Raw genomic sequence first — 24,362 nt, 5'->3', positions numbered from 1 at the left:
TACGAAGTGTGTTCGTATATATAAATCCGAAATTGTAAATAGGAATGCTACTACAATTGTTCGATTTAAACATACCTTTTCAATGAAATTTGGTTTAGTTGCTCTTACTATCAGCTGTTTAAATTAAATTTAGCCAAACAGGCTCTTACTTCGTTCAAATTCATGTTTTCAAGTTCACAAGGGTGTAATCGTAAGAAGTTGGATATTTATTTATAATATCAAAATTTGGTAAAATGTCGGGAATTCGAATCTCTTTAGGTGTGTTTGTTGTAAGGCTAAGTTATAAGACTAGATAAAAAAAAAAAAAAAAAAAAAAAAAGTAAACAAAATAAATTGAAGAAAAGTATCCTTCATAGGACAATCTTATTTAGACCTAGAGCTACAACGTGGGTATATAGTAGTAGCGTTAACCGGCAACCGGAGATGGCAATTCAAATGCAACCAAAACTTAACCGAACCAATCAACCCGACCTTCCACCTCGTCCTCGTGGTCCCCACGAGCTCGAAGCTCATCACCCCTTCCTTCATCGCCAATCCGACGGCATCTGCCCGCTCGGGGCTCAGAGGAATCGGCGTCGACTGGGACACGTAGTTGAACTCCTTGGTCGTGTTCGCGGCCACGTCGAACGGCTCCGCGACCAGGTAGGCTATCTTCTGGCCGCGGAAGGCGAGCGCGAAGCTCGTGTCGTAGAAGCTAGCGCGGGCCCGCGCGTTGTCGTTCTCCGCCCGGATCACGATGGTGATCTGGACGGTGAGCAGGCTCGACTGGTCGAAGTAGACCGTGTCGAGCTGGGCCTGCGAGACGCTGACCTGGGGGACTTTAGGCTTGATGGTGACGTAGCCAACGAAGACAACGATCCCGGCCACGATCACCACCACGGCTATCACGGCGCAGATGATGGCGGCAAGCCAGATGAGGGGGTTGGTGCGGCGTGGGCCCAAGACTTGCTTTGGCATATTAGGAAGACAAGTTTTGCAAATATTTTTGGTGGGTTTTTTATGTTTGAAGATTTTATGGGGGAGTTTTGGTTGATGGTGTAATTGGTGGGGAAGGTTTTGGTATCTACTTTTCCTAGGAATAAAGCTATCTTATGAATAACAATACTTCAGAACTTTAAACTTTTCTTGTACCTTAATTTTCACAGCTTTGAGCTTCAGACAACATTGGCAATGTGTAGCAAGTTTAGAATGTCAGAACCATATTATAACGTCTCAAAATATAGAAAAGAGCCCCTTTTTTCGGCAAATCTGAATTCCTTCAAGAGCGTCTCCAAAGCAAGAACGAGAAAAAAAGCGAAAAAACATGAAGAAGAAAGTGAATAATTATTGCACATGTCTAAGAATTCCGACAGTGAGTCTCGTTTACATATGTAGTTACAAGGATTCGGAGACTTGGTTAGAGATGGAGGTGACAGAAGTAAAACATGAAAACTAAGTCCTACGAACCAAAACTAGAAAATCCCTCGACACGAGCAAAGTGATTAAGATTAGCTAGTCGGCTCAAATGAGGATGTAAACTAATGTACAAAGGCAGATTGCCAAAAAAAAAAAAATCGATCAACTTACTGATACAGGCTTGTGAGATCCGCACTTAGAACTCCTTATAGCACTTTGATCTTCCCTTGTACAAAGACAAACACATGGTAACATCTTCGAAGGAATTGCTGCAAAAAGAGGAGATGAAAAGCCGAAGGCTAATTTCGGTATTTCACACAACAGTTCACCGATAAATGCACCGATTCATGCAGTATTTGCTAATTCGAACCTCTAAGCAGGGATGACAAAGTCGTCCGTTTCAATTACGTACTCTGCAAAACTAAAGTTTAAATACCGTGCTCAAATCCATGGTTGGCTAACAAACCATTGTAAGTTAGAAATTAATCTTTTGTTTTAGAACTATTCAACATCCGAAATCGAACCTAATTTAAACAAAAATCGGAAAAGCAATTTGAACAGAAAAGAAACTGAAGGGAGAAAAACGGATATCACGCAAACTTTTCACTTTCTTGAAATCTGGTCATAGATTTCACCCGAACTTTTCCCCTCCTTATAGAAACAATTCTTCACCTTCGTTTTGTTGACTCGTTGATTATAATTCTTTCATCAATCATCTTTTCCGCAAACCTTCTGAAATCCGAGAGCCTCCACATACTACAAAAACCTACTCGTCTGAAGCCAGGCAGATCAACACCAAAGACCTGGATCGGGTAGTCATCATGCATGCGAATTGCTGCATCGATCGGGCTGGAGAACAAGATCGATGATATTAAAATGGTGATTGATGATTGGAAGAAATACACAGTACTAGAACCTCAATGATTTAATACCTAACAAATTAATAACATCCCTTGAATAATATTTTTCCCGATCCCGACTCGATCGGGGACAACGTGCTAAATTAATAATTCTCTAAATTTATAAGATAATACATGTAATTCGAAATTTTAAGAAGCCCCAGTTAGTATATAAATTAATAATGCATAAAAATAATTTCTTAAATTACATAGTACAAATACATATTTTATACCACCAGAACACTCAACACAAGTAAAACTTAAGAACATATAACCCGATGCACCCGACACCGTAAAAGCCAAAGTAAAGGCATATAATCCATTAGTTTATTTGTGTGCGCACATACATCTATAGCTTTAACGAACGATGTTTTAGCACATTATTTCAACATTAACTCCATCAACAACAATAATTTGAAAGTTGCACAAAGAAAGTACAACAAAACAAGCTGAATTAGCAACATAAAATAAAGGATTTTCCTTCATAAAACAACTGAACTAACAAATACACGGAAAATCAAAATCACTCGTCTCCGTTCGAAGAACAAAGTAAAATCTCAATTCGTTCACCTAAACCCGACAAACGCAGTTCCGATTAAGTTACCTGATAAAGACAACTTCGGAGTATAGACACATACACAATGTGTTCAAACATGGTTTCTCTAACTCTTAACATTAATTTTCAAATCAGCATAAGTTGAGAAAAGCTGTAAAATCATTTTTTTCCAACATACAAATTGAACACAAACAGAGGCCCATATATATTTATTCACCTTTATATGAAAATTAACAGCACATATTTTCTTCACTAAGGCATAAATACTCTTCCAAACATTAGAATGTAAATTTAATCAGTCATATGTTTAAAGTAAAACCTGAGCCGAGCCGGCGGGGGTTCCAATGCGAAACGGATTCATCAGACGACTAGAGATGCAAGCCGCTCTCATCTGCATCACTGTAAACAGCTACGGTTCGAATCCTGCGCGCAATTTAGCCTCTAATCGCGATCGGTATCTTCTCAATTCTCGCACGAGCTCTGGTTTTTCGACGGATTAGATAGGTTTGGACGAACGACATCGATTGGAAGAACACACGCAGTGGGAAGTGTAGTGTGTGTGTGCGCGTGTTAGTGAAAACTCCCGATGGATATATATGGGGTATATTTGTAAATATGAATAGTTGGTCAGGGCATTTAAGTAAAATAATCACAGGGTTGGGCTGAACCAAATTCAAGATCCGGATGGATTGGGAGATCAATCACACTGGATCAGCCCAACCAAAGATCCCTGAACTAATGGTAAATTGAGTAATATATGTAAAGTTGGGCCCAAGTTAAATAATTCTTTTTTGACGGGCCCTAAAATAAATAATCAGTTGCCACGTCTACTAACCTAGCCTGTCATATAATATATTGAAGGCGTTTCCCCAAGAACGAATCTAGGGCTACCTATTTCACATAAGGTTGGTATTCTGTGCTTTTTAATTTCTTCTTCTTCTTCTTGTTATTATTGTTATTATTATTGTTATTATTGTTATTATTATTATTATTTTTATTATTATTGTTGTTATTGTTATTGTTATTATTATTGTTATTATTATTATTGTTATTATTAGGGCTGGGACTGGGTTGGGTCGGTCGATTACCAGCCTAAAAACCGACCCATCCGTCAAACCATTTTTGCTCAAATTTAACTTTTGATAATATTAGAAACCACCAACCGACCCATTATAGATGGGTTGGTTGAAATTTTCGACCCGATCCAATGGATCGGTTAAAAATTGATTATCCGCCTAAAAATATGGTCGGTAATGGGTCGGTTAGTGGATAAAAACCAACCCAGTCCCAGCCCTAGTTATTATTGTTATTATTATTATTATTATTATTATTATTATTATTATTATTATTATTATTATTATTATTATTATTATTGTTATTATTATTATTGTTGTTATGATTTTTTGGGAGTTTTGAATGTGAAATATTGTTGTTTGTTTGATTATGAAGAAGTATTATTATTATATATGGTGTGTTTATTCTGTTTTTGCCCCAAATTTTATATATAATTTGAGTGGGAGAATTACACTTTTGGTCCCTCATGTTTGATGCGATTTCACTTTTGGTCCCCCTTGTTCCAAAGTGAACAAAGTTCACCTCCAAGTTTCAATTTTAAACACTTTTGGTCCCTGCCGTTACATGTCCGTTAGCAAGTAACGGAAAACACTATTTTGGGGTGAAAATTTAAATTTTAAATTTTTTTGGGGCTGAAAAGTAATTATAAATTTAAAATAGACTACTTATAATTAAATTTTTAATAATATTAAGTATAATGAAATTATTTGGTTAATTTTTTATTTATTAAAAAAATCATAAGTAGTATAATTAAAACTATATTAAATATAATTCACAATAATTTATTTAGTTAATTTATTTTTTATTATTAAAAACAAAAGACTCGATAGGGTCTCTTCGGATTTTTTATTGCCATTGTTGGGGCACTCTTTTTCCTTGCGTTAAAGAGGCCCTAAAATGTTTTATCATAGTGAAATAATAAAACCTTTTTGGCAAAAAAAAAATATCATTAAAAAATTAGTTGTAAGTAGTACAATTATAATAAAATTAATTATAATTAAAAATGATTTGTTTAGTTAATTATTTTTTTGTTATTAATATTTTTATCATAAGTAGTATAATTGAAAATAATATTAAGTATGATTAAAAATAATTTGTTTAGTTGATTTTTTTATTATTAAAAATTTAATTATATGTAATATAATTATAATAATATTAAATATACTAAAAAAATAATTTTCGTTAATTTATTTTTTTATTATTAAAAATTATAAGTAGTCTATTTTAACTTTATAATTATTTTTCAGCCCCTAAAAATTTTAAAATTTCATTTTTACCCTAAAATAGTGTTTTCCGTTACTTGCTAACGGACATGTAACGGCATGGACCAAAAATGTTTAAAATTGAAACTTAGAGGTGAACTTTGTTCACTTTGGAACAAGGGGGACCAAAAGTGAAATCGCACCAAACATGAGGGACCAAAAGTGTAATTATCCCTAATTTGAGTCTATAAGTTGGGGATAATCGAAGAATTTTAAAACCATGTTTCGAACAGGAAAAAAAAAATGTCGTCGGTAAGTTCGAACAACATTGCCGATCTCGAGAAGTTGATGGAATCATATATTTCTCGCATGGCCAACAATATCGGGCCGTCGCCCATGCAAGCCATACAAAACCACCCTTACCCGAATGAAATCCAACAACACAACGAAATCGAGCAGAAGGTGGTTCTAGAGTTTCGTAAAATGGCCTACCTCATGGCGTACCTCCTTAGGGCATACTCACAAGAAACAGCTCTCACTCTCCCCGAAGCGAGAGCTAAAGTAGAGATGTTGAGGGCCCACGAGCAAATCTTGCCCGATTTTCCCATCTTACTACAACAACAAGCCAAGGTCTCACTACAACAAGCCATGGCTTCCAGTGAGTTCTCCCTACAACATAACCTCTACTCCATCCAAATAGCCGATGCTTACGTCGACCAAATCTCCGCTTACGCTCAAGAAAATAACGATCTCGCTTCAATGGGTATGATCACTTACCTCTCCATTGTGTCATTTTTATTTTATTGAATTTTTAATTTTTTTTTTTTTAACTTTTGTGTATGTACTAGAATGGTACGCGAAGCATGCGGGTATGTATTTGCCTAGGCCTTTAGCCATGTTAAATACACTGTTTAGCGTGCGAATGAAAATCGAGGACTTGCCATTGGAGATGAATGAGAGGGTGGTGAGGTTGCAGGAGATGGGGTTCCATGTTACGCGTAAAGTAGACAATTGGGCCCCCGGCGGCAACGTTCTTCAGTTGGAGCCAGCCGTGGATGATGAGTCGCCAATGTATGAATACTTGTATATCGACGATGAACAGCCATCACTAGATTGGGTCCCTAACGGCATTATGGAAATAAGGACGGCGTCACGACTTATTTAAATCATGTTAGTTTATTCCTTAGTTCGAACATTATCACAGACTTATTTAAATTTTAAACCATGTTAGTTTATTCCTTAGTTCGAACATAGATTTTGTTTCACGTCGTTCTAGACTTCTAGTAAAGATATTTATCTAATGCAATTTCCGATATTAATTTTTCGAAGATAATCAGAATACATATTAGACTCCGGTCCGATTTCAGTTCTGAAATATTTTCAATGTATTTTATACTATAGGTGGCTAAAGTTAGAAATTTTGAAATTCCGCCTATCTGAACCGAAAAAATCAAATTTTGGAAAAGTTTTTTTTTTATTCCAATTTCCAAATTTTCGGAACTAAATTGGGATTAGTTTTGCACTTCAAAATGTTAATTCCAATTCGATCCATTCGATTTCCACTCCCAAGTACAATATATGTAAGCAGATTCAATAATAAATGATTAGAAGTACTTTACCGAGTGATGGAACTTACAGTGAAAACGAAATTGGAACATTCCGAAGAAAGTCAATCCTTCGCCACATCATCAATAAATAGTCCGGAGTATCATGAAATGCACCTCACCTGAATACTGCAAACAGAGAAGATGAAAAGCTGGAGGCTAATTTTGGCATTTCACATAACAGTTCACCGATAAATGCATCGATGACAAAGTCGTTCCTTTCAATTACTCTGCAAATCTAAAGTTAAATACCGTGCTCAAATCCATGGTTGGCTAACAAACCATTGTAAATTATAAATTTACGAGGAAGGAAAAAATAAATTAAAATAAGTATATAATATATATATGTGTGTATGTATATATATATTATACAATGGAAAAAAAGCACATGAAATTCGTAGTTTTTTTTTTCACGAAACCACCTAGAAAAACAGCCTACTGCAATTTCAACGTACACTAAATCCGTTAAACGTACGAAGATTTCCACTTTCTCGAAATCTGGTCGTAGATTTCGCGCGAACTTTTCCCCTCTTTATAGAAACAATTCTTCACCTTCGTCATTGTTGACTCATTGATTATAATTCTTTCATCGATCATCTTTTCGGCAAACCTTCTCAAATCCGAGAGCCTCCCCATACTACAAAAACCAAGAAGCACCGCATTAGCTCCCTCGTCACGGGGCGAAATATTGTTCGTAGACATATATTTCCATATCTCGATCGCAATTTCCGGATCATCCCCATCAAACAGCAACTTTATGGCCGCAGTTAGATTCGCAGGAGTTGGCTGCTGCTCGTTTTTCACCATCTCCATAAAGAACTTCCCGACCTCACGAACCATTTTATTCTTTATCAAACACTCGAAGATCATGTTATAAGTCGAAGAATCTGGGAAAGCGCCGTGGAACGCCATGCCATCGAGCAGGCGAATGGCGTTTTCGATATTATTGTCGGCCGTTAGCAAACCAATCATGACATTGTACATCACCAAGCTCGGCACTAATCCACCGCCCACCATTATATCCCACAGCATAACAGCGTGTACGGAATCTTTCTGCTTCACGAAAACATCAAGCGCGTTGGAGAAGAATCTCAAACCTGGCAAGCAGTTCTTCCCCTTCATTACCTGCAAGAACTTGACCGCCTCGTCAGCGTTCGATGCGCGAACGAGGGTGTTTAAAAACGCGTCGTACGCGAACATGTAATCTGGGCTCCACCCGACGCGGATCACCATTTCGCCAAACGCGTTTTTGGCCTTGGCTACGTTTCCTTCCTTTTCCCATCCTTCTAATAGAATGGCGAACGAGTCCGCATCCGGTGGTATTTTGGCTTTTACTCTATCGAAAAACTCGAGCGCTTTCACCGTTTGGTTGTCTTCTCTGCACATGGCGCTCAGTAACGAATTTACCGCGACGATGTCGGGTGGAATTCCGTACCTGCGTAAACTTATTAACTTCAATGACCAAATATATATATACACACACACACACGCAGTTCTTCTGTTATTTTGAATTGAAGAAAATGCAGTATAAAAAAAAAAAGACTCCTTTACCTTTCCATAACATCGAAAGTCATGACAGCTTCATCGAACCTCCGGGCAATGCAGTAATTCTCGAAAACCGAGACGAATGTGGTCAAGGAGAGCAAACCCTCCTGCTTCATTGACCTAATTGCGTCCCACATTGGCTCAAACAGTTTATTCTTCCCCAGCAAATCCACCATGAGATTCCACGAATAGCCGGTGTGCTTCTGCGCCAGCCCCGCCCACCGGAAGAATTTGGCGGCGGTCGACGGATTGTTGTACGATAGCTTCAGGACTTGCTGGGCGGTTTCCGGGTCGGGTTGAATTAGGGTGGATCCCAGACGCGCCTCCACTTCGTGAACCGGCGCGGCGGCGAGGATTTCGCAGAGGATTCGTGCTTGGGGAGAGATGTCTACGGCTGTGATGTACGTAGGGAAGCGAATTGGCGGCACCGGAGGTAGAGAGCTCAAGTTTTCCGCCGCCATTTGTGTATATTTCAGTGCTTCATCAGTCAAATTTCGGTGCATGTGTATCTGTGTGTTAAAAATTAGGTTTCCGGCTATGGTCGGAATATTTACTGTCAGCCGGCGGTGATTCGCCGACCGGTGATTTTGATGTAGGAAAAAAAAAAACTTCGATCAGAGTACACGAGAGAGGAGAAGCCGATGACCCGGATCCGAATACCCAGGACCCTGTTAAGATGGGTGTTAATAGTTTCTAAATTGCACTTTTACCCCCTAAAAATAAACTCTCTCACTTTTAACCCACTTAAAATTCACTTTTTACGTTTCGACCCCACTATTTCATAGTTTTGACATTTCATTCACAGCGCCAACCGTCACTATCCCAAACCGGTGACGTGGCTCACCGTCGACCGTTGTTGGCACGATGTGCTGTGAGAAAGACAATCGTGACCGTGACGGTGAGATTAGCAGCTGGGGATTTCCAATCAACCAAAAAAAATTGTCGTCTATGGCTGCTGTCTTCCTCCACTCACAATTCCCCCAAACTCTACAAACCCTAGCATTTCTGCTCAACACGAAACCCCCTTCGTAAATTGAAACCGCATGAGAGAAATCCCCAATTTTTCATCACCATGATGAACCCCACCAAAGCCCTAGCCAGAATCCCGACGCCGTCGTTTTGCTGCAGATCGAGTAAATTGGCTCAAAATGTGAATTGGGGTTTCCGATTTCACCCCAAATTTACTGTCTTTCTGCCGGCAAGATCCACCCCCGATCATCGGACGGCGGTCTCTGCTTCATCGGTACCCGCTGTAGCATCAGATGTTAGTTCTGCGGGTCTGTCTCATAATCCGAAGCAACCTATGTTGGATAGTCTAGAAGAGAATATAGAGAAGGTGATTATATATATATATATATATATATATATATATATATATATATATATATAGTATTGAGATACAATTCTTGTTTTTCTTTTTTTTTTTATTAGTTTTTTCGTTTTCTTGCAGGTTATCTATGGATGCCGATTTTTCGCCATTCTTGCGGTTTGGGGTTCATTGATTGGATCTTTTCTTTGCTTCTTCAAGGTGAATATTTTTCATTAATTACCTTGACATACTTCACCCTTGTTTAGATTTTATTGAAAATTCGATTGTTATTGTTATGTATTAACGAATGAAGTACGGCGATTTCGGGAACTAAATGTCGCTTTCCTTATAATTATGTTCGAACTATCTTCAATTACGATGAAAGTTGCAATTTTTGATTCCTCTGTTTTTAAAAAATGTCGTTTTATTTACTACGGCGATTTGTGTATACGATTTGAGAGTTGAGTCAAAGTATGCCGTCACGGAGTTTTAACTTTCTAATGCCGAATGCATTCATCCGTACACAATCTCGAAACTATCTTGAACATTAACTTTATGAATTCCGCTTTCAATATCAGTAAAAAGGTCCTTCCCGATTATCGAATTATGGCTGATATTTAGTGGTTCAATATTGATTAGTGAAGCTTCGTTGCATATATACAGGGATGTACATACATTGTATCGTCGTTTAAAGATTACTTTTTGGACAGAGGGAAAGTGATGACATTGCTTGTCGAAGCTACTGGTAATGTGTATATTAAATTGCTTTTTACTTCTTCGACTTATTTATGTAATCGACTTTTGAGCTAATTATAAAGTACTTTGATTTTTTAACCTAGATGTCTACTTATTGGGGACTGTGATGTTGGTATTCGGCATGGGCCTTTACGAGCTTTTCATCAGTAACCTCGATAAAGCTAAATCGTATCCGGACGGAAGAACTCCCAACAGGTCGAATTTGTTCGGTATGTTTGTTCTCAAGGTACGTTTGAATTTCCACTTTTTTTTTAATTGCTTATGTTACAATTTCGCACATCACAACCCGAAATATTTGCACGTGTCGCTTTAGAGTTTCAACACATAACTGTTTTCCCTACTTTACCCTCGTAAATTAATGAATTGATAAAGAGAAGCTGAAAAGCCAAAGGGGTAATTTTGTCAAATAAGGGTATTTTTTTCCTCTAAAATCGAGACTATTTATTAACTCTCCCCTCTACCTTAAATGACTCTGAACAACAAACAGAGGTAGTAGCTCGTTATTTGAAATTGAATTCAGTAGAGTTTGTCGAAATATCAATGCTGCATTTGGTGAAGTTTACGAGCAATTTTTTTTTTTTTTTTTTTGGTTGGTGATTTTGTGGGTCTTTGTATTGATGGAAACAAATGAATTAGGAACGGCCAAAATGGTTGGAAATAAAAACGGTGAATGAGCTGAAAACGAAACTGGGGCATGTGATAGTGATGCTTCTGCTAATCGGTTTGTTCGACAAAAGCAAAAAAGCTGTCATACAATCGCCTGCCGATCTTCTTTGCTTCTCTGCATCCGTGCTCCTCTCGTCTGGTTGCCTCTTCTTGCTATCGAAGCTAAATCATTGAACGAAGATGAATTATTATTATTTACCTTTTTTTTTTCTTTTTTTTGGTAAATAGAATTTAGTATCGCATTTCAAGAAACCTAAGCAGCTATGTCATATATAGAAGCTGTAAACTGTAACTGATTTAACTGGCAACTCTTTGATCTTTTCTTCATAAGAGAGTGAATTAATTACATGCAGTATGCTTCAGTTTTTGTCTAATTACAAAATAGTGCAACTATCTTTTCCAAATGTACAAAACCCCCATTCCTATGTGATTTTTATTAGGGGTTATTGCATTCGGAACCCTATGGTTATTCTAATTACTAAAAAAGTCCTCGTATTATTTTTTTTTATTGCCAAAAATCTCCTATATTAGCACAATTTAACACCAAGATTTTTATAACAATTAGAAATAAATCAAATTGTTAATTTTTTTTTTCTTACAAAAATCCTTTTTATTATGTAGATTTGAGAAATTATAGTATATATATTCAAGTTTTTATTATTTAAAAGAAAACAATAAAATAAAAAACCCTCCCATTTCTCAATAATTAAATAAAGATTATTATTTATTAGTTTTCTTTCTCTCAGTCAAATTTGATTAAACTTTTTTTTTTATCTTTAAAAACAGTAAAAAGGGAAAATGTAAAAAAAAAAAATTAGTAGCAAAAATATATAAATTCCAGACTGGCTCTTGTCCTGTTGTCCATATTCAATTGAAGTTATGGAGAGAGAGAGAGAGAGAGAGAGAGAGAGAGAGAGAGAGAGAGAGAGAATCGTCACCACTGACTACAGTCTAACAGTATTTATCTCTCTCAACTCTCAACGACAAATTAATGTTCGAAGCACTACTCTATATAGTATATACTGGACCGCCTCTCTCTCTCTCTCTCTCTCTCTCTCTCTCTCTCTCTCTCCTCTCTCACACACTCACACACAGTGACTCTATACATAACAAACAAAGAGAAAAGAAACAAGAACACATCATCATATATCAATGGAGAAGACGAAGAAGAAGAAGAATGCTGCTTACTCAGCAGCTCTAATGGAGGAACTGACAGCCGTCTGCGACACCTTCTTACCCTCCATACATTTCTCCGATCACCACCACCAATTCTACCAAACATCAGCTTCCATGACACAAACACCTCACCATGTAAGAAAACAATTCATTTAAATTCCCATGCATGTATTAATTTTTTTATTTAAAAAAAAATAAAATCAAAAAAAATTGTTTTTGCAGCTGGCTGAGTTGCTGGGAGAGAAAATAAAGCACCCGAAGATATATTTAAGCAGATTGGCGCTGTTTTCGCTGTCGACGAGGTTGGGAACATTCATACTATGTGGGAGAAAAAGCTTGTCGGAGAATTTCCCGTACTTGCAGAGATTCTCTAGGGTTTTGCCTCACAAGAGGGAGCAGATTCTTCTCTCTTGGTCTGATAGTTGTTTCTCTCTCCTCCGAATCCTCTACGCCGCTCTCAAGATCTTCACCCTCCTCGTCTTCTTCACTCAGGTAATTTTATTTTATTTATTAATTAGTTACCAAGATTTTTTTTGAATATTTCTTTTTCATTCATCTTCATGTGGTGGTGATTGAATTCTTTTGTACTTGGATGGTGGTAGTGTTAGATGGAGGATTAATTTATTGCATGTTTGGTGAAATTGTTGAAATGGGCTTGGAGAATTTATTAGGGTAAATTACGGTCGGTCCTTGCAGTAAGGTCAAATTACAAAAAAAAACCCTCATGTTTGAGTAATTACATCTCCTCAACTATATATGGATCTTCTTACATGTCCACCCTTGTTTGTATCCATTGTACCCCGTTCGAGCTCCACATTTTGGAAGAAGATGATCATAAGAAATTGCATTTTTGCACAAAACGAGTACAAACTAGAGAACATTACAAATTCTGTTGAATTTGAAACATATATCATAAGGAAAGACACGTGTAAGAAGATTCTGTTAAACTTACCTCAGGAGTGGGCGTAATTTACTCAATTTATTTTTTACCTCTAAAAAGATTTGCTTTTTATTGTCAGCAACATTTACTCGTGGCCTCTTTACTTCATGATCAGTTGGTGGATGAAATGTATTCAATTTGTCTTGCTGTACTTTGCTTCAGAACAAGTCCAAGAATTAGATTAGCTATGAAGATTTGAGGTTTAAATTTGTTTGGAGTCGGTACGGCCCGTTTGATAGACTTGATCGAGCTTCGATATATTACTAATTAGTGTCAATTTTTTTTATTTTTTTATTTTTCATTTAGTAGCCTAGTTTGAAGTTCGATTCTGCGTGTTCGATGAAAATGTGCACGTGTCTAATTAATCGATCACTCGCAGGTGGATGATAAAGATGAGAATGTCTCGTGGAAAGCAATAGGCTACAGCAGGCCCGATCATAAAGCCCGAAAGCCCGTGATACATAATACACCACACGATAAAGCTCGAGAAAACAGAGAAGAGTGCATAAGCGAGAAGGAGCGATTCGGACCCCTATATAACGGCATCATCAATTTGAACCAATCGAGGGAAATAGCACTCCGCAAACTCGAGAAATCGGGCTTTCCGGTTTCTATACCACATTCGAATGAGGCGAAGATCAAGTCTTCGGATCCTTCCTTCATTGTCAAATGTGACGTGGTGGTGGTTGGTTCAGGCTCCGGCGGCGGAGTCGTCGCCGGAGTTCTTGCAGAAGCCGGATACAAGGTGCTCGTGCTCGAAAAGGGGAGCTATTTAGCAAGAAGCAACCTCTCGCTTCTAGAAGGTCAAACAATCGATCAAATGTACCTCGGGAATGGGGTACTAGGGACCGATAATATGGATGTTTTGCTCCTGGCCGGATCGACTGTCGGTGGAGGGTCAACAATCAATTGGTCCGCCTCGATTCGGACCCCGCCGCACGTCAGAAAAGATTGGAGCGAAAACCACAAGCTGGAGATGTTCGACGGTGAAATTTACGAAAACGCCCTCGACGTTGTCTGCGAGAAGATGGGGGTACAATCGGAATTCGAGCATGAAGGGTTCAACAGCATGATTTTGAGAAAGGGGTGCGAGAAATTAGGGTACCCCGTCGAGAGCATCCCCCGTAACGCAGGCCCTGACCACCACTGTGGTTGGTGCAACCTCGGGTGTAAAGACGGGAAAAAGAAGGGTGTTTCGGAAACTTGGCTCGTGGATTTGGTCGAATCCGGAAACGGGGCAATTCTCACCGAATGTGAAGCCCTAAAAGTGATCGTGGACCAAAAAGGCCGAAAAAAAGGGGCTCGCGGGGTTTCTTTTATGTTCGAGAGTGATGGGGTGAAAGAAATCGCAGTTATCGAGTCTAAAATAACGGTCGTTGCATGCGGTGCGATTTGCACTCCCCCGCTACTAAAAAGAAGTGGACTAAAGAATCGAAATATCGGAAGAAACTTGCATCTCCACCCCGTGGTGAACGCGTGGGGGTACTTTCCCGATTCGCCCTCGTCTAGTAATTGTAATTACGTGTGGCCCGAGGCGGAGAAGAGAAGCTACGAAGGAGCCATAATGACTGCGATGTCGAAGGTCGAAGAAGACCATTCCGGATACAGCGCCGCCGTCATCCAGACGCCGGCACTGCATCCCGGAATGTTCTCGGCCCTGATGCCTTGGCGTTCGGGCCGAGACATCAAGGACAGAATGGTCAAATACTCGAGGACTGCTCACTTATTCGCATTGGTGAGAGATCGAGGGTCGGGATTCGTTGCTTCGCCGGATCACGTAGGCTACAAAATGGACGGTGCGGATCGAGAGAATCTGAGGAAAGGGATCGCGAGGGTTCTGAGGGTGCTGGCGGCGGCAGGGGCGGAGGAAATCGGGACCCACCATAGAGACGGGCGGGTTCTGAAGGTGAAGGAGGTGGGCGAGGAGGAGTTGGAGAGCTTTGTGGTGGAGGAGAGTTCGAGGGTGTTGGAGGAGAATCTGTCGTGGCCGATAAGCTCGGCTCATCAAATGGGGAGTTGCCGGATGGGGGTGGGGCCGAGGGGGTCGGCGGTGGGGTCCACGGGGGAGAGTTGGGAGGTCGGGGGCCTGTTCGTGGCGGATTCGAGTGTCTTTCCGACGGCGTTGGGGGTGAATCCGATGGTGACTGTTCAGGCGATTGCTTATTGTGTTGCACAATGTGTTGTTCAAAGTCTTGGTGGGAAAAAGTTGGTTTAATTAGTTATGTGAAGTAATTAAGCTATTATTATGAAGGGTGTTTATGTCATTTGGTGTACTTTTGCTAAATAATGAAAAAAGAAGTTTTCTGAAAGTTGGATAATAAAACTCGGAACGAAAATCCGACGGATTGAATTGCATAATAATATTGATATGATAAGTGTAATTTTTTGTATATATATATTCCAATTCTAATTCAAATATCTTTTTTGGAAAAAAAAAATCGAATCTTTCGAAATTATGAATTAAAACATTTTGTCCCAAAATAAATTAAAAAAAAAAAAAATGATGGGTTGAATTAGAAAATTTTGTTCCAATTTCCACCACCAGATAAAACCACCCTATTTGTTCATATTTTAAAACCATAGTTGACTTGACCACCCACCACCACCACCACACCTCCGCCACTTGCCACCATGGAAGTGCTAGAGTTGACCACCACCTTAACATATCAAATGTTTGATATTCAATCAAACAATGATTCAGATTTTTCTTGTCCTTTTTTAAAATAAATGAAAACACTTTTCTAAACAAACAGAAAAAGCAAAAAAGCCTCCAAATTCTTCATCACTTTGAGTAAATCCCAAGCCTCCTTTCCTTTTGTCCATTCTCAATACCTTCATTCATTTCTTTATTCATCCAATCACAAGAAACACACACACACACACACATATATATATATATATATATATATGGAAAAGTTGAACAAATACAGTTTTGCTATCTTCTTCTCAATCATCATCGCCTCTTCCCTCGTCTCCTTCGCCTTGTGCCTCGTCGCCGAATTCAAGAAATCTAAGGTCAGTTTCTTCTCTCTCTAAAAAACTTTCCTCTCTCCAAACTTGTTATACAATACTGAATCTCTCTCTCTTTCTCTCTCTAGAAAAATGATCTGAGATTGGATGGGAACTGGTGTTACTTGCCGAGAAGCGCCGCCTTCGAACTGGGGATCGCCGCCTTGATCTGCCTTTCGATCACTCAAGTCGTCGGAAGTTTATTCATCTGCAGGAAATTCCGTTCAACGGATTCCCAGTCCAGAAGCTGTAAAGTCAGAAAGCCTACAGTTCCATGCAGTTTGCTCGTTTTTTCTTGGTTAGTATTTTCTTAATCAAATCAAATCAAATCAAAATAATTCTTTCAACACCAAAACATTGGATTACTCAAACAAAAAAATATTGAAATAAAATATTTTTTTCTTCAAGAAAATCCCAAAGCAGCTCCAACAACCCCCTCTCACCTAACATCAAATCAACCTGTCTGGTTATGTTACCTTTGACACTGCTGTTAGTTATTATCTTACACCAACTTCCTCGAACTTTCTAACGTGGACAGCTATATAATACAATATATGTATGTATATATATTGATTAAAATATAGTACTAAACATGTGCAAGAGTACTGCAATGTTACAGGGTCAGCTTTGGGACTGCAGTTATTATAATCAGTACAGGCACAAGCATGAGCAGAGGTCAACCCTTCGGTCAAGGGTGGCTCGATGGTGAGTGCTACTTAGTTAGAGACGGAGTCTACATCGGCTCGGCTATACTAGCCATGCTGGCTAACGGCTCAAGCCTCGGCTCAGCCATCGTAACCATAAGGAGAAAGAGAGCTGAAGAGAACAGAAAAGTTCATCATGCACAAGCCGAAACCTGACAAGATATATATATATATATAGTATATACGAACCAAATACAACCTCGCGGAAATACACACATCAAACGGAGACAAAGTAACAAATTATTAGGAAATAGGATACGAGATTGGTGTAACTTTTTTTTTAATAAATTTTGTAACGATATGTATAATCGGAATGAACGGCTATTCAAAACATGTAATTAGCCAAGTAAAGTGGTATTTTCGTAGACAAGACAAGAGGCAGGTTCAAGAACCAAAAAATTATATGAACCCTGCCGTAACTAATAATAATCCTGTTACTCTTCACCGGAAGAGTTCGTTGTTGAGAATAAATAAGCTTACAGTAAAATAGAAAAATGGTTTTGTGACGAGTTTAACAGCAGCAACTGCATATGCCTTTTGAAATCACGAATTGTTGCCATGTCATCTCTGCAAGTAGGGCCCACGGCCTCTATTGCCGTAGTTATAATAACCCCTTCCCCAATTGTGCGGGCCACGATGCTCACCTCGTCCACCTCTATGTTCACCATAACCAAACGGAGGTCTCCTTTGATAATTGCCGAATGTCTGAAGTAGACATGAAAGAAAGCGATATGTTATAATTAGTATTCAATATTTCAATAAACAAGTGTTGCAGACCAAAAGAAAAAAGGTTTTCCCACGACGAACCTCGGAGTTCAATTTCACTCTCTCGGGTAATTGATTCAGTCCATTCCTAGCTCCATGGCCGATTGTTTGACAAGAAATGTTGTCGAAGAAGTCGTCTTTGTTATACGCAGGCTGCACGCAGAAGAGAATATTATAGCAAAAGCCACTAGTGCGTTGCATGCTCTATTTTCTAATAAATCTGCAAGATGCATACTTTACATATAACAGATTGTCTCCACACAAGATACAAAAACAAAACATCTTTCCCCAAAATGAAATGGAAATACAGCTCCAAAAGGGGGTTAAAAATAGCCAATAGAGTTTACCAGTTTCCAAAAAAAAAAAAATTGAAATAAAAAAAAAACCTTGGAATCAGTCTTGGATATCCTGTCAGGGTTATTATCACCCCAAGACTTATGGTTACTTGTTCCATTTTGCTGTATCCCCTCTACTTCATCTGTCTGGTTTGCTTTTCCAAGATACCCCCAAACCTCATCTTTATTAAACTTCTCGTTCATTGCTTGGAAATCAAATTCTTCAGTAAACTGGAACGAGTCATGCAGCTGCAAAGTTTCAAAAAGGAAAAAAAATGTTACAAGATAAGACTCTCATGGTGATGATGTAACAAGCATATAACAAGCAAAATCTTTTCAAAAAAACTAAAAAGTTCAAAACAATTTAAATATAGAAGAATTACGACATAAGGATAATACATGTGCTTTGGATGGCAGGATGTTATTTGAAGTTTGAACGTTCCAGTAAGTGAAGTAGAAAATGGGGTTTTAATTAAAAGTTGTTGGTGATTTTAGCTCAAGCTGTTGAAATTCCTTCAAAATAGGTTTTTTTAATGGCCTTACAACACACTCCTGGGATCGAACCCAATACATCCACACCACAAAAATGGGAGTGGTGCCACTGAAACACAAAGTTGGTGGTAATTCCTTCAAAATTGGTTGATGATTCGGGGAGTCGTAGTAGTTTACCAAAATTGCTCCAAATTAGACCTACATAGTTTAAATGGGGTCTTTTAGTAAAGATGGGATTTCTATTTCAACATCCTGTTTCTTGCCGAACACTGATAATTCTAAAATTTTATTACATTTAGCCCCAAATAAAAGATGATTGGATTTGATGTCCTGGGATTCTTGACAACAGTCTAAATCACAAATCATATGAAGAATTGGTCCAGAACAAAGTACAGAGGTGAACAGCCAATCCATTAAAAAAAAAAGGAGTAAAACAAGCAATTCTTCATCAAAAACTTTATCTAGCAAACGAGAAGAGGATAATATATATATATATATATATATATATATATATATATATATATATATATATATATATATATATATATATATATATATATATATATATATATATATATATATATATATATATAAAATGAAATAAATCAAATTACTGAGTTTACCTTCCGCGAGGGTGGTGGCAGTGGCAAAAGTGGTGGTTGAGAAGCAGTAGCAGCTGAGGATGCAAAATTAGGAGCAACCGAACTTGTAACACCCATATCATTCTGATCAGGGAACAACATTTTTCCTAGGAAATGTTCAGTGGGCTGTGATAAGTTTGTAGTTGGAGATGCTTGATTTTTCCTTAACAAGGGCTCCGTTATTGGATCTGAAACAGATGATGTGAAATATGTTGAGGACTGCACAGAGTGTGATGATACTGGGTCAGGAACCACTTTATTAACAACTTGAGCTTCAATGCTGCTTGCGTTCTGATAGGTTAATGCAAAAGGCATGGTCAATCCATTAGAATTTACCAATGTAGATTGATGAAAAGGCAGAGATGATTTTGAAGAAAGTGGACCAGTAAAGGACATAGACGGTGGCTCGAAAGAAAGAGTTTGTGTAGCTGTTAAACTGGTGGAATTAGAAGTTGCAAATGAATGCCCGGAAGAAACATTATCAGATAAATTTCTATCTGCCATGGCTGCCGATGCCTGATTCTGCAAGGGATGAGCAGCAGTAGTTCCCGGTGCTCCACTATATTCCTGCCATTGTGCTGGCATGACGTAAGATGACGAAGCAGTAGGCATCAACTGAGAAGAACCCCATATTCCCGACTCAGTTCCGGAATGATGTGAAGGCATTGTAATCTGGTTGGTTCTTGCAGTTGAAGCAGGGGGGTCACCGTAAAAGTTGAATTCTGTTGAAGAGCCATTGGTAGCTGAAACTGATTCTGATAAACTTGAGGGGCCCATATAACAGTTTGACTATACATAAGCAAAAAGTATGTCAAATTTAGTATATGACCAAACGATTGTTTTCAAGAACACACTGGGGTTATGACCGACTAGCAAAAATGTTAAACCACCTGAATAATTGCAGGATCATTGTATAATGGTTCCTCTGTTTGAACTGGTGCAGTTTTAACTTGTAAATCCTGACATGAAGCACATGAATTGAAAAACAAGTTAGAATATCGAAGATTTAACACTAGTTAAAATTTTAAAGTGTTGATTACAGAAATAGTTATACAACGTGCAAAATTTTCCTATCACATCATCCATCAGAGAATACTGTTGCAATGAACCCGTTTTCCCACATTGGGAATGGATGATAGTTTATCGTCAGAAGAGAGGAGATTTCAACATTTATACATTCCAAGCAACAATTCTCTTTCCAAAGAAACCAATTCAAGGATGCTAAAATAATTTTATATTTTTTGGTCCAGATGATATAATAAAAGAGTTGGAGAAATAAATATTAAATGATTAACCTCACTAAAAGTTTAATCTTTTAGATGGGGTGATCATTAAACATCACATCAAAGTCGCGCCAAATGAAAGGTCATGTGTTCAAATCCTAAACTAACAATATAAATAGGGTAGAGCCAACAGTCGACTCATAACAGAGGACAGAGAGTTGTAGTTATAGTTCAAGATAAATAAAAAGGGTAGAGCCAAAAGTCAACTCATAACAGAAAGACAGAGATAGGATGCCGGGAACAGGCTACAGCGCAAGATCGTCACGTTGAAGTGTAACAATTGACAGGTCATGAACTAACAAGCAATAGATAAGCATGTTAGTAGCTAATAAAATAGACTAGCAGATAAACCTAAGCAACCTAAGCAAATATAATACAGTGTATCACAGAGCTATTTTGATTCAGTCGAGCAAAAATTACTTTAATGTCACTGCCACGAAACAGAATGTATTCGTAGATTGTGTCGCGTGGAGGAACTTGTTGCCCGTTTTTCTTTCTCCCCTCCGTTCCATATGATCTCACTGCAATAATGGTCGGATAAATACTGTCAATAAAACATATTAATATATTGCCATTACAATAAGAATCAACCAGCATTCTTTCATATTACGAAACAAAAGACAACAGGTTTTTTTTCAAGAGGATTTTCAGTTAATGTGGAAAATGGCGAGAAGACAACAAAAGAAAACATGCGTATCGAACATATAATGTGGAAAATGGCGAGAAGAGAGAGAGAGAGTCACCGTCTTTGAGGCCGAATGTGGAGTCATCGGGATTGAGGAAGTAAAGTATCCCCTCGTAACGAATCTCACACTTGGATGTAACGCTGATGAAACTTCCGATGTACGAATCCGCCGCCGCCGACGGCGACGCCGTATTGTTGCTTCCACTATAAGGTTGCGCCATTAACGGGTATGCATCTGCATCTGAAGATGCAAAAAAAAAACCTTGATTGAAATTGAAAAACGCAAAAATTTGAAGATTTGATTCGATTTTTTTTCGTTAGGGTTTCGTTGTGTGTGTGAACGGGAATCGGAGTTTTAGGCGGTATGCAATTTCGATGGTTACATAATTTGGGGGGAAATACCGAAATAGTCCCAAAAAAAAAATATATATTTATTTTACTTAAATAATTAATATTCTGAATTTTTTTAATATTTTATATATATATATATATATATATATATATATATATATATATATATATATATATATATATATATATATATATATATATATTATCTATTTTAATTCACCAATTTATATTATATATTTAGGCTATTAAACGTGTACATAAATGGAATCATTTTTTTTAACCTTCCCAAAAGCATAAAAAAAAAAAACTCAAACTAAACTAATCAAACATACATCACATCTGTTTACTTTTATGCCGGAGGCCTGTATATACATGATAATTCATGATTCTCCTGGGCTGCTTCGTCTCGAAGTCCGTTGTCCGTACATAAATGAAACCATTTTTCTTTACATTTTTTTTAAACTTCTTCGTCTGGAATTTCGTTGTCCGTGCATAAATGAAATCAGTTTTTTTGCATTTTTTTTAAACTTCCCAAAAGTATGAATTGTGTGGGCACGTTAAATGCGGGCAGACTGTCACGGACTTAACTTGTTGAACAATGGCTTAAGTGCTTGGATATTGAATTCTTGTTGGATGATTACAAATGAGACACTATCCTTATTTATACTAGGCCACCTCCTTAAAGGACGGTGGAGATCTATTGAACTAACGGCTAGGAGTTATTCGTTAGAACACTCCAAAATATTCCTACAAAATATATAGAAGGGAGGATTCCATAAAGCTTTCTAGAATTCTCCAAAAATAACAACATATCTCTATGCATTTGGGCAAATTTGGGCATACCCCTATTTGGGCTAAGTTTTGGGCTTCTTAACCTCCCTATCCAAGGAAAACTGGCAAAGGGTTGGGCCAAACAAGCGGGCCTGACAATATTCTTAACCTCCCAACCCAAGGAAAACTGGCAAAGGGTTGGGCCAAACAAGCGGGCCGTGACAAAGACGTAGTACGTGTGAGTTGTTGAGCTGCTTCCGACTTTTTCGACTTGTTCTTGTTTTTATTGATTGCTTGATTTCGGGCTGCGACTCTATCGTCGGTTACGTTTCCCTAATTCTCAGCCTTATTCGGGCAATCTGTGCAAGGACAGGATTCTTGATATGGTCCACGGTTGAGTAAACATAAACAGAATCTGATGGCGAAAAAATTTAATAGTAATTATTCATATATCATAAGTGATCGATAAAATTAATAATGTGGGGTCTACTTACATATCTATTGAATATTGTTCGACACAAATGTGCTGATATGTGCTGATGATGGTGCCCTAATATTCAAAACTTCAAATTCGGTAAAACCGATTTCTCAAAGGTTACGGAAAATCAAATAATCAAAACCTATTTACCCAATTTTTCAAATCCACCGCCATAAAAAAATTCAACAAGTTGACGGGAATTAACATAGATTCGGTAAAACCGATTTCTCCAAGGTTACGGAAAATCAAAGAACCAAAACCTAAACCAATTTTGAAATCCACTACCATTAAAAATTTCAACAAGTTGACGGGGGATTAACATACAAAATCAAAACGATAAATGGAATGAAGACCTATTTACCCAAATTGAATCGAAGTTTCAGCTCCTACCAAGAAGTTGAGGGGGGGGGGGGGGGGGGGATTAAGACACGGAATCAGACCAAAAAAATGAAATGAAAACGAAAAACGAAGAACGAAAAAAAAAGAATCGGAAATTCAAGGTAGGCAACGTATAAAGAAATGGGCGGACGATAAAAAGACGATCACGGGAATTCGACGTTGGGGCCCAAGTGATGGTGAAACTATTGCCCCAATAGTTCAAGGCGTTGCGGAGCATGCACAAGGGACTTGTGCGGAGGTACGAAGGACCATTCCCGGTGATCACCAAAGTCGGTAAAGTCTCGTATCGCCTAGAACTTCCAAATTCTTTGAAAATTCACCCGGTCTTCCACGTAAGTATGTTGAAGCCTTATCACGAAGACAAGGAAGACCCGAGCCGAGGAGAGTCACACCGAGCACCACCCATCATGACTAAGTCATTTGATAGGGAGATCGAGGAAGTGTTCGGCGTCAACTGAAGCGACGTAGGGGTGTTCCACCGAGTATTCAATACCTCATCAAATGGAAGGGGCTACCCGAGTCCGAGGCAACATGGGAGACTAAGGAAGACTTGTGGCAATTTTAAAATCGTCTCCACTTGTTCGAGACAACGAGAACGTCGCCGAATTAAGCGGGGAGGATGTCACGGTCCGCCAGTTTTGGCCCAACCCTTTGCCAGTTTCCCTTGGGTTGGGAGGTTAAGAAAGCCCAAAAGTTAACCCAAATAGGGTTAGACCCAAGTTGGCCCAAATGTGTAAGGAGAAGTATTCTAGAACCCTCCCATTGTAGATATCTTGTAGGAATTTTTTGGAGTGTTCTAGTGAACAACTTCTAGCCGCTGTTAGATCAAATAGATCTCCACCGTCCATTAAGGAGGTGGTCTAGTATAAATAGGGGTAGTGTCCTCATTTGTAATCATCCAACAAATCCAATAAGAATCCAAGCACTTAAGCTAAAAATATTTTCCTACAAACTCTCTTATCTATTTTCCTACAAACTCTCTTATCTTCTTAAGTTATTCCTTCGTTTTCCATCACTTAGCGGGCAGACGTACGTGTGAGTCGTCGATGTGCTTCCAATTTTCGTCTTTGACTTTCTGCTTCTTCAAAGCAGGATCGTCACTTGAGGAGAGGCCAAACACCAATTTTTGGTACTCATCCGTCCGCACAATCGTAGATTTCCCAACATCCGAACAAAGTTCACTGATGAATGTATCTGCCTAAGTTATTCCTTCGTTTTCCATCACTTAGCGGGCAGACGTACGTGTGAGTCGTCGATGTGCTTCCAATTTTCTGCTTTGACTTTCTGCTTCTTCAAAGCAGGATCGTCACTTGAGGAGAGGCCAAAC

The 24,362-nt window shown here is 38.4% G+C and overlaps 7 protein-coding genes across 10 annotated transcripts; 4 read left to right on the top strand and 3 right to left on the bottom strand.

Moving 5' to 3' along the window:
- Positions 1-185: 185 nt before the first annotated feature.
- Positions 186-3,436, bottom strand: LOC105957902 (late embryogenesis abundant protein). Of its 2 annotated transcripts, none has more exons than XM_088816496.1 (2): positions 3,170-3,436; positions 186-2,244 (listed from the first exon to the last, which is right to left on the bottom strand). In XM_088816496.1, the coding sequence occupies exon 2, from the start codon at positions 955-957 to the stop codon at positions 364-366; it is 594 nt and encodes a 197-aa protein (XP_088672622.1). In that variant the 5' UTR covers positions 958-2,244; positions 3,170-3,436; the 3' UTR covers positions 186-363. The 2 variants fall into 2 exon arrangements, with proteins under 2 accessions (XP_088672622.1, XP_088672625.1); XM_088816499.1 differs by lacking the exon at positions 3,170-3,436 and adding an exon at positions 3,068-3,151.
- A 248-nt stretch (positions 3,437-3,684) lies between these two features.
- Positions 3,685-6,442, top strand: LOC105957873 (uncharacterized). Its single transcript, XM_012981847.2, has 3 exons — positions 3,685-3,755; positions 5,420-5,889; positions 5,975-6,442. The coding sequence occupies exons 2-3, from the start codon at positions 5,430-5,432 to the stop codon at positions 6,289-6,291; spliced, it is 777 nt and encodes a 258-aa protein (XP_012837301.2). The 5' UTR covers positions 3,685-3,755; positions 5,420-5,429; the 3' UTR covers positions 6,292-6,442.
- LOC105957898 (uncharacterized) lies at positions 5,919-9,074 on the bottom strand. Of its 2 annotated transcripts, XR_016030730.1 has the most exons (4): positions 8,282-9,074; positions 7,186-8,165; positions 6,763-6,859; positions 5,919-6,247 (listed from the first exon to the last, which is right to left on the bottom strand). XR_016030730.1 is itself a non-coding variant. In XM_012981874.2 (2 exons), exons 1-2 carry the CDS (start codon positions 8,776-8,778, stop codon positions 7,196-7,198), a joined length of 1,467 nt encoding a protein of 488 aa, XP_012837328.2. In that variant the 5' UTR covers positions 8,779-9,074; the 3' UTR covers positions 7,048-7,195. The 2 variants fall into 2 exon arrangements, 1 of the variants encoding a protein (XP_012837328.2); XM_012981874.2 differs by lacking the exons at positions 5,919-6,247; positions 6,763-6,859 and having other exon boundaries at positions 7,048-8,165.
- A 273-nt stretch (positions 9,075-9,347) lies between these two features.
- On the top strand, positions 9,348-11,354 carry LOC105957899 (hypothetical protein). The gene is made up of 5 exons (XM_012981875.2): positions 9,348-9,611; positions 9,726-9,803; positions 10,248-10,329; positions 10,424-10,566; positions 10,977-11,354. Exons 1-5 carry the CDS (start codon positions 9,348-9,350, stop codon positions 11,178-11,180), a joined length of 771 nt encoding a protein of 256 aa, XP_012837329.2. The 3' UTR covers positions 11,181-11,354.
- Positions 11,355-11,865: 511 nt separating this feature from the next.
- On the top strand, positions 11,866-15,431 carry LOC105957895 (long-chain-alcohol oxidase FAO4A). The gene is made up of 3 exons (XM_012981871.2): positions 11,866-12,317; positions 12,405-12,674; positions 13,502-15,431. The coding sequence occupies exons 1-3, from the start codon at positions 12,159-12,161 to the stop codon at positions 15,335-15,337; spliced, it is 2,265 nt and encodes a 754-aa protein (XP_012837325.2). The 5' UTR covers positions 11,866-12,158; the 3' UTR covers positions 15,338-15,431.
- A 153-nt stretch (positions 15,432-15,584) lies between these two features.
- Positions 15,585-17,306, top strand: LOC105957897 (chitin synthase, putative (DUF1218)). Its single transcript, XM_012981873.2, has 3 exons — positions 15,585-16,137; positions 16,221-16,429; positions 16,751-17,306. Exons 1-3 carry the CDS (start codon positions 16,030-16,032, stop codon positions 16,989-16,991), a joined length of 558 nt encoding a protein of 185 aa, XP_012837327.2. The 5' UTR covers positions 15,585-16,029; the 3' UTR covers positions 16,992-17,306.
- Positions 17,219-21,476, bottom strand: LOC105957896 (protein decapping 5). Of its 2 annotated transcripts, XM_088816467.1 has the most exons (8): positions 21,095-21,476; positions 20,772-20,872; positions 19,959-20,027; positions 19,245-19,857; positions 19,051-19,196; positions 17,987-18,184; positions 17,643-17,753; positions 17,219-17,540 (listed from the first exon to the last, which is right to left on the bottom strand). In XM_088816467.1, exons 1-8 carry the CDS (start codon positions 21,255-21,257, stop codon positions 17,397-17,399), a joined length of 1,545 nt encoding a protein of 514 aa, XP_088672593.1. In that variant the 5' UTR covers positions 21,258-21,476; the 3' UTR covers positions 17,219-17,396. The 2 variants fall into 2 exon arrangements, with proteins under 2 accessions (XP_088672593.1, XP_012837326.2); XM_012981872.2 differs by having other exon boundaries at positions 19,051-19,857.
- Positions 21,477-24,362: the final 2,886 nt, after the last annotated feature.

The sequence above is a fragment of the Erythranthe guttata genome, chromosome 1, assembly GCF_056151865.1.
Source record: "Erythranthe guttata isolate IM_541 chromosome 1, IM_541, whole genome shotgun sequence".
Taxonomy (NCBI): Eukaryota; Viridiplantae; Streptophyta; class Magnoliopsida; order Lamiales; family Phrymaceae; genus Erythranthe; species Erythranthe guttata.
Note: the sequence above shows the minus strand (reverse complement) of the source record. Positions and strands in the feature narration are given on the sequence as shown.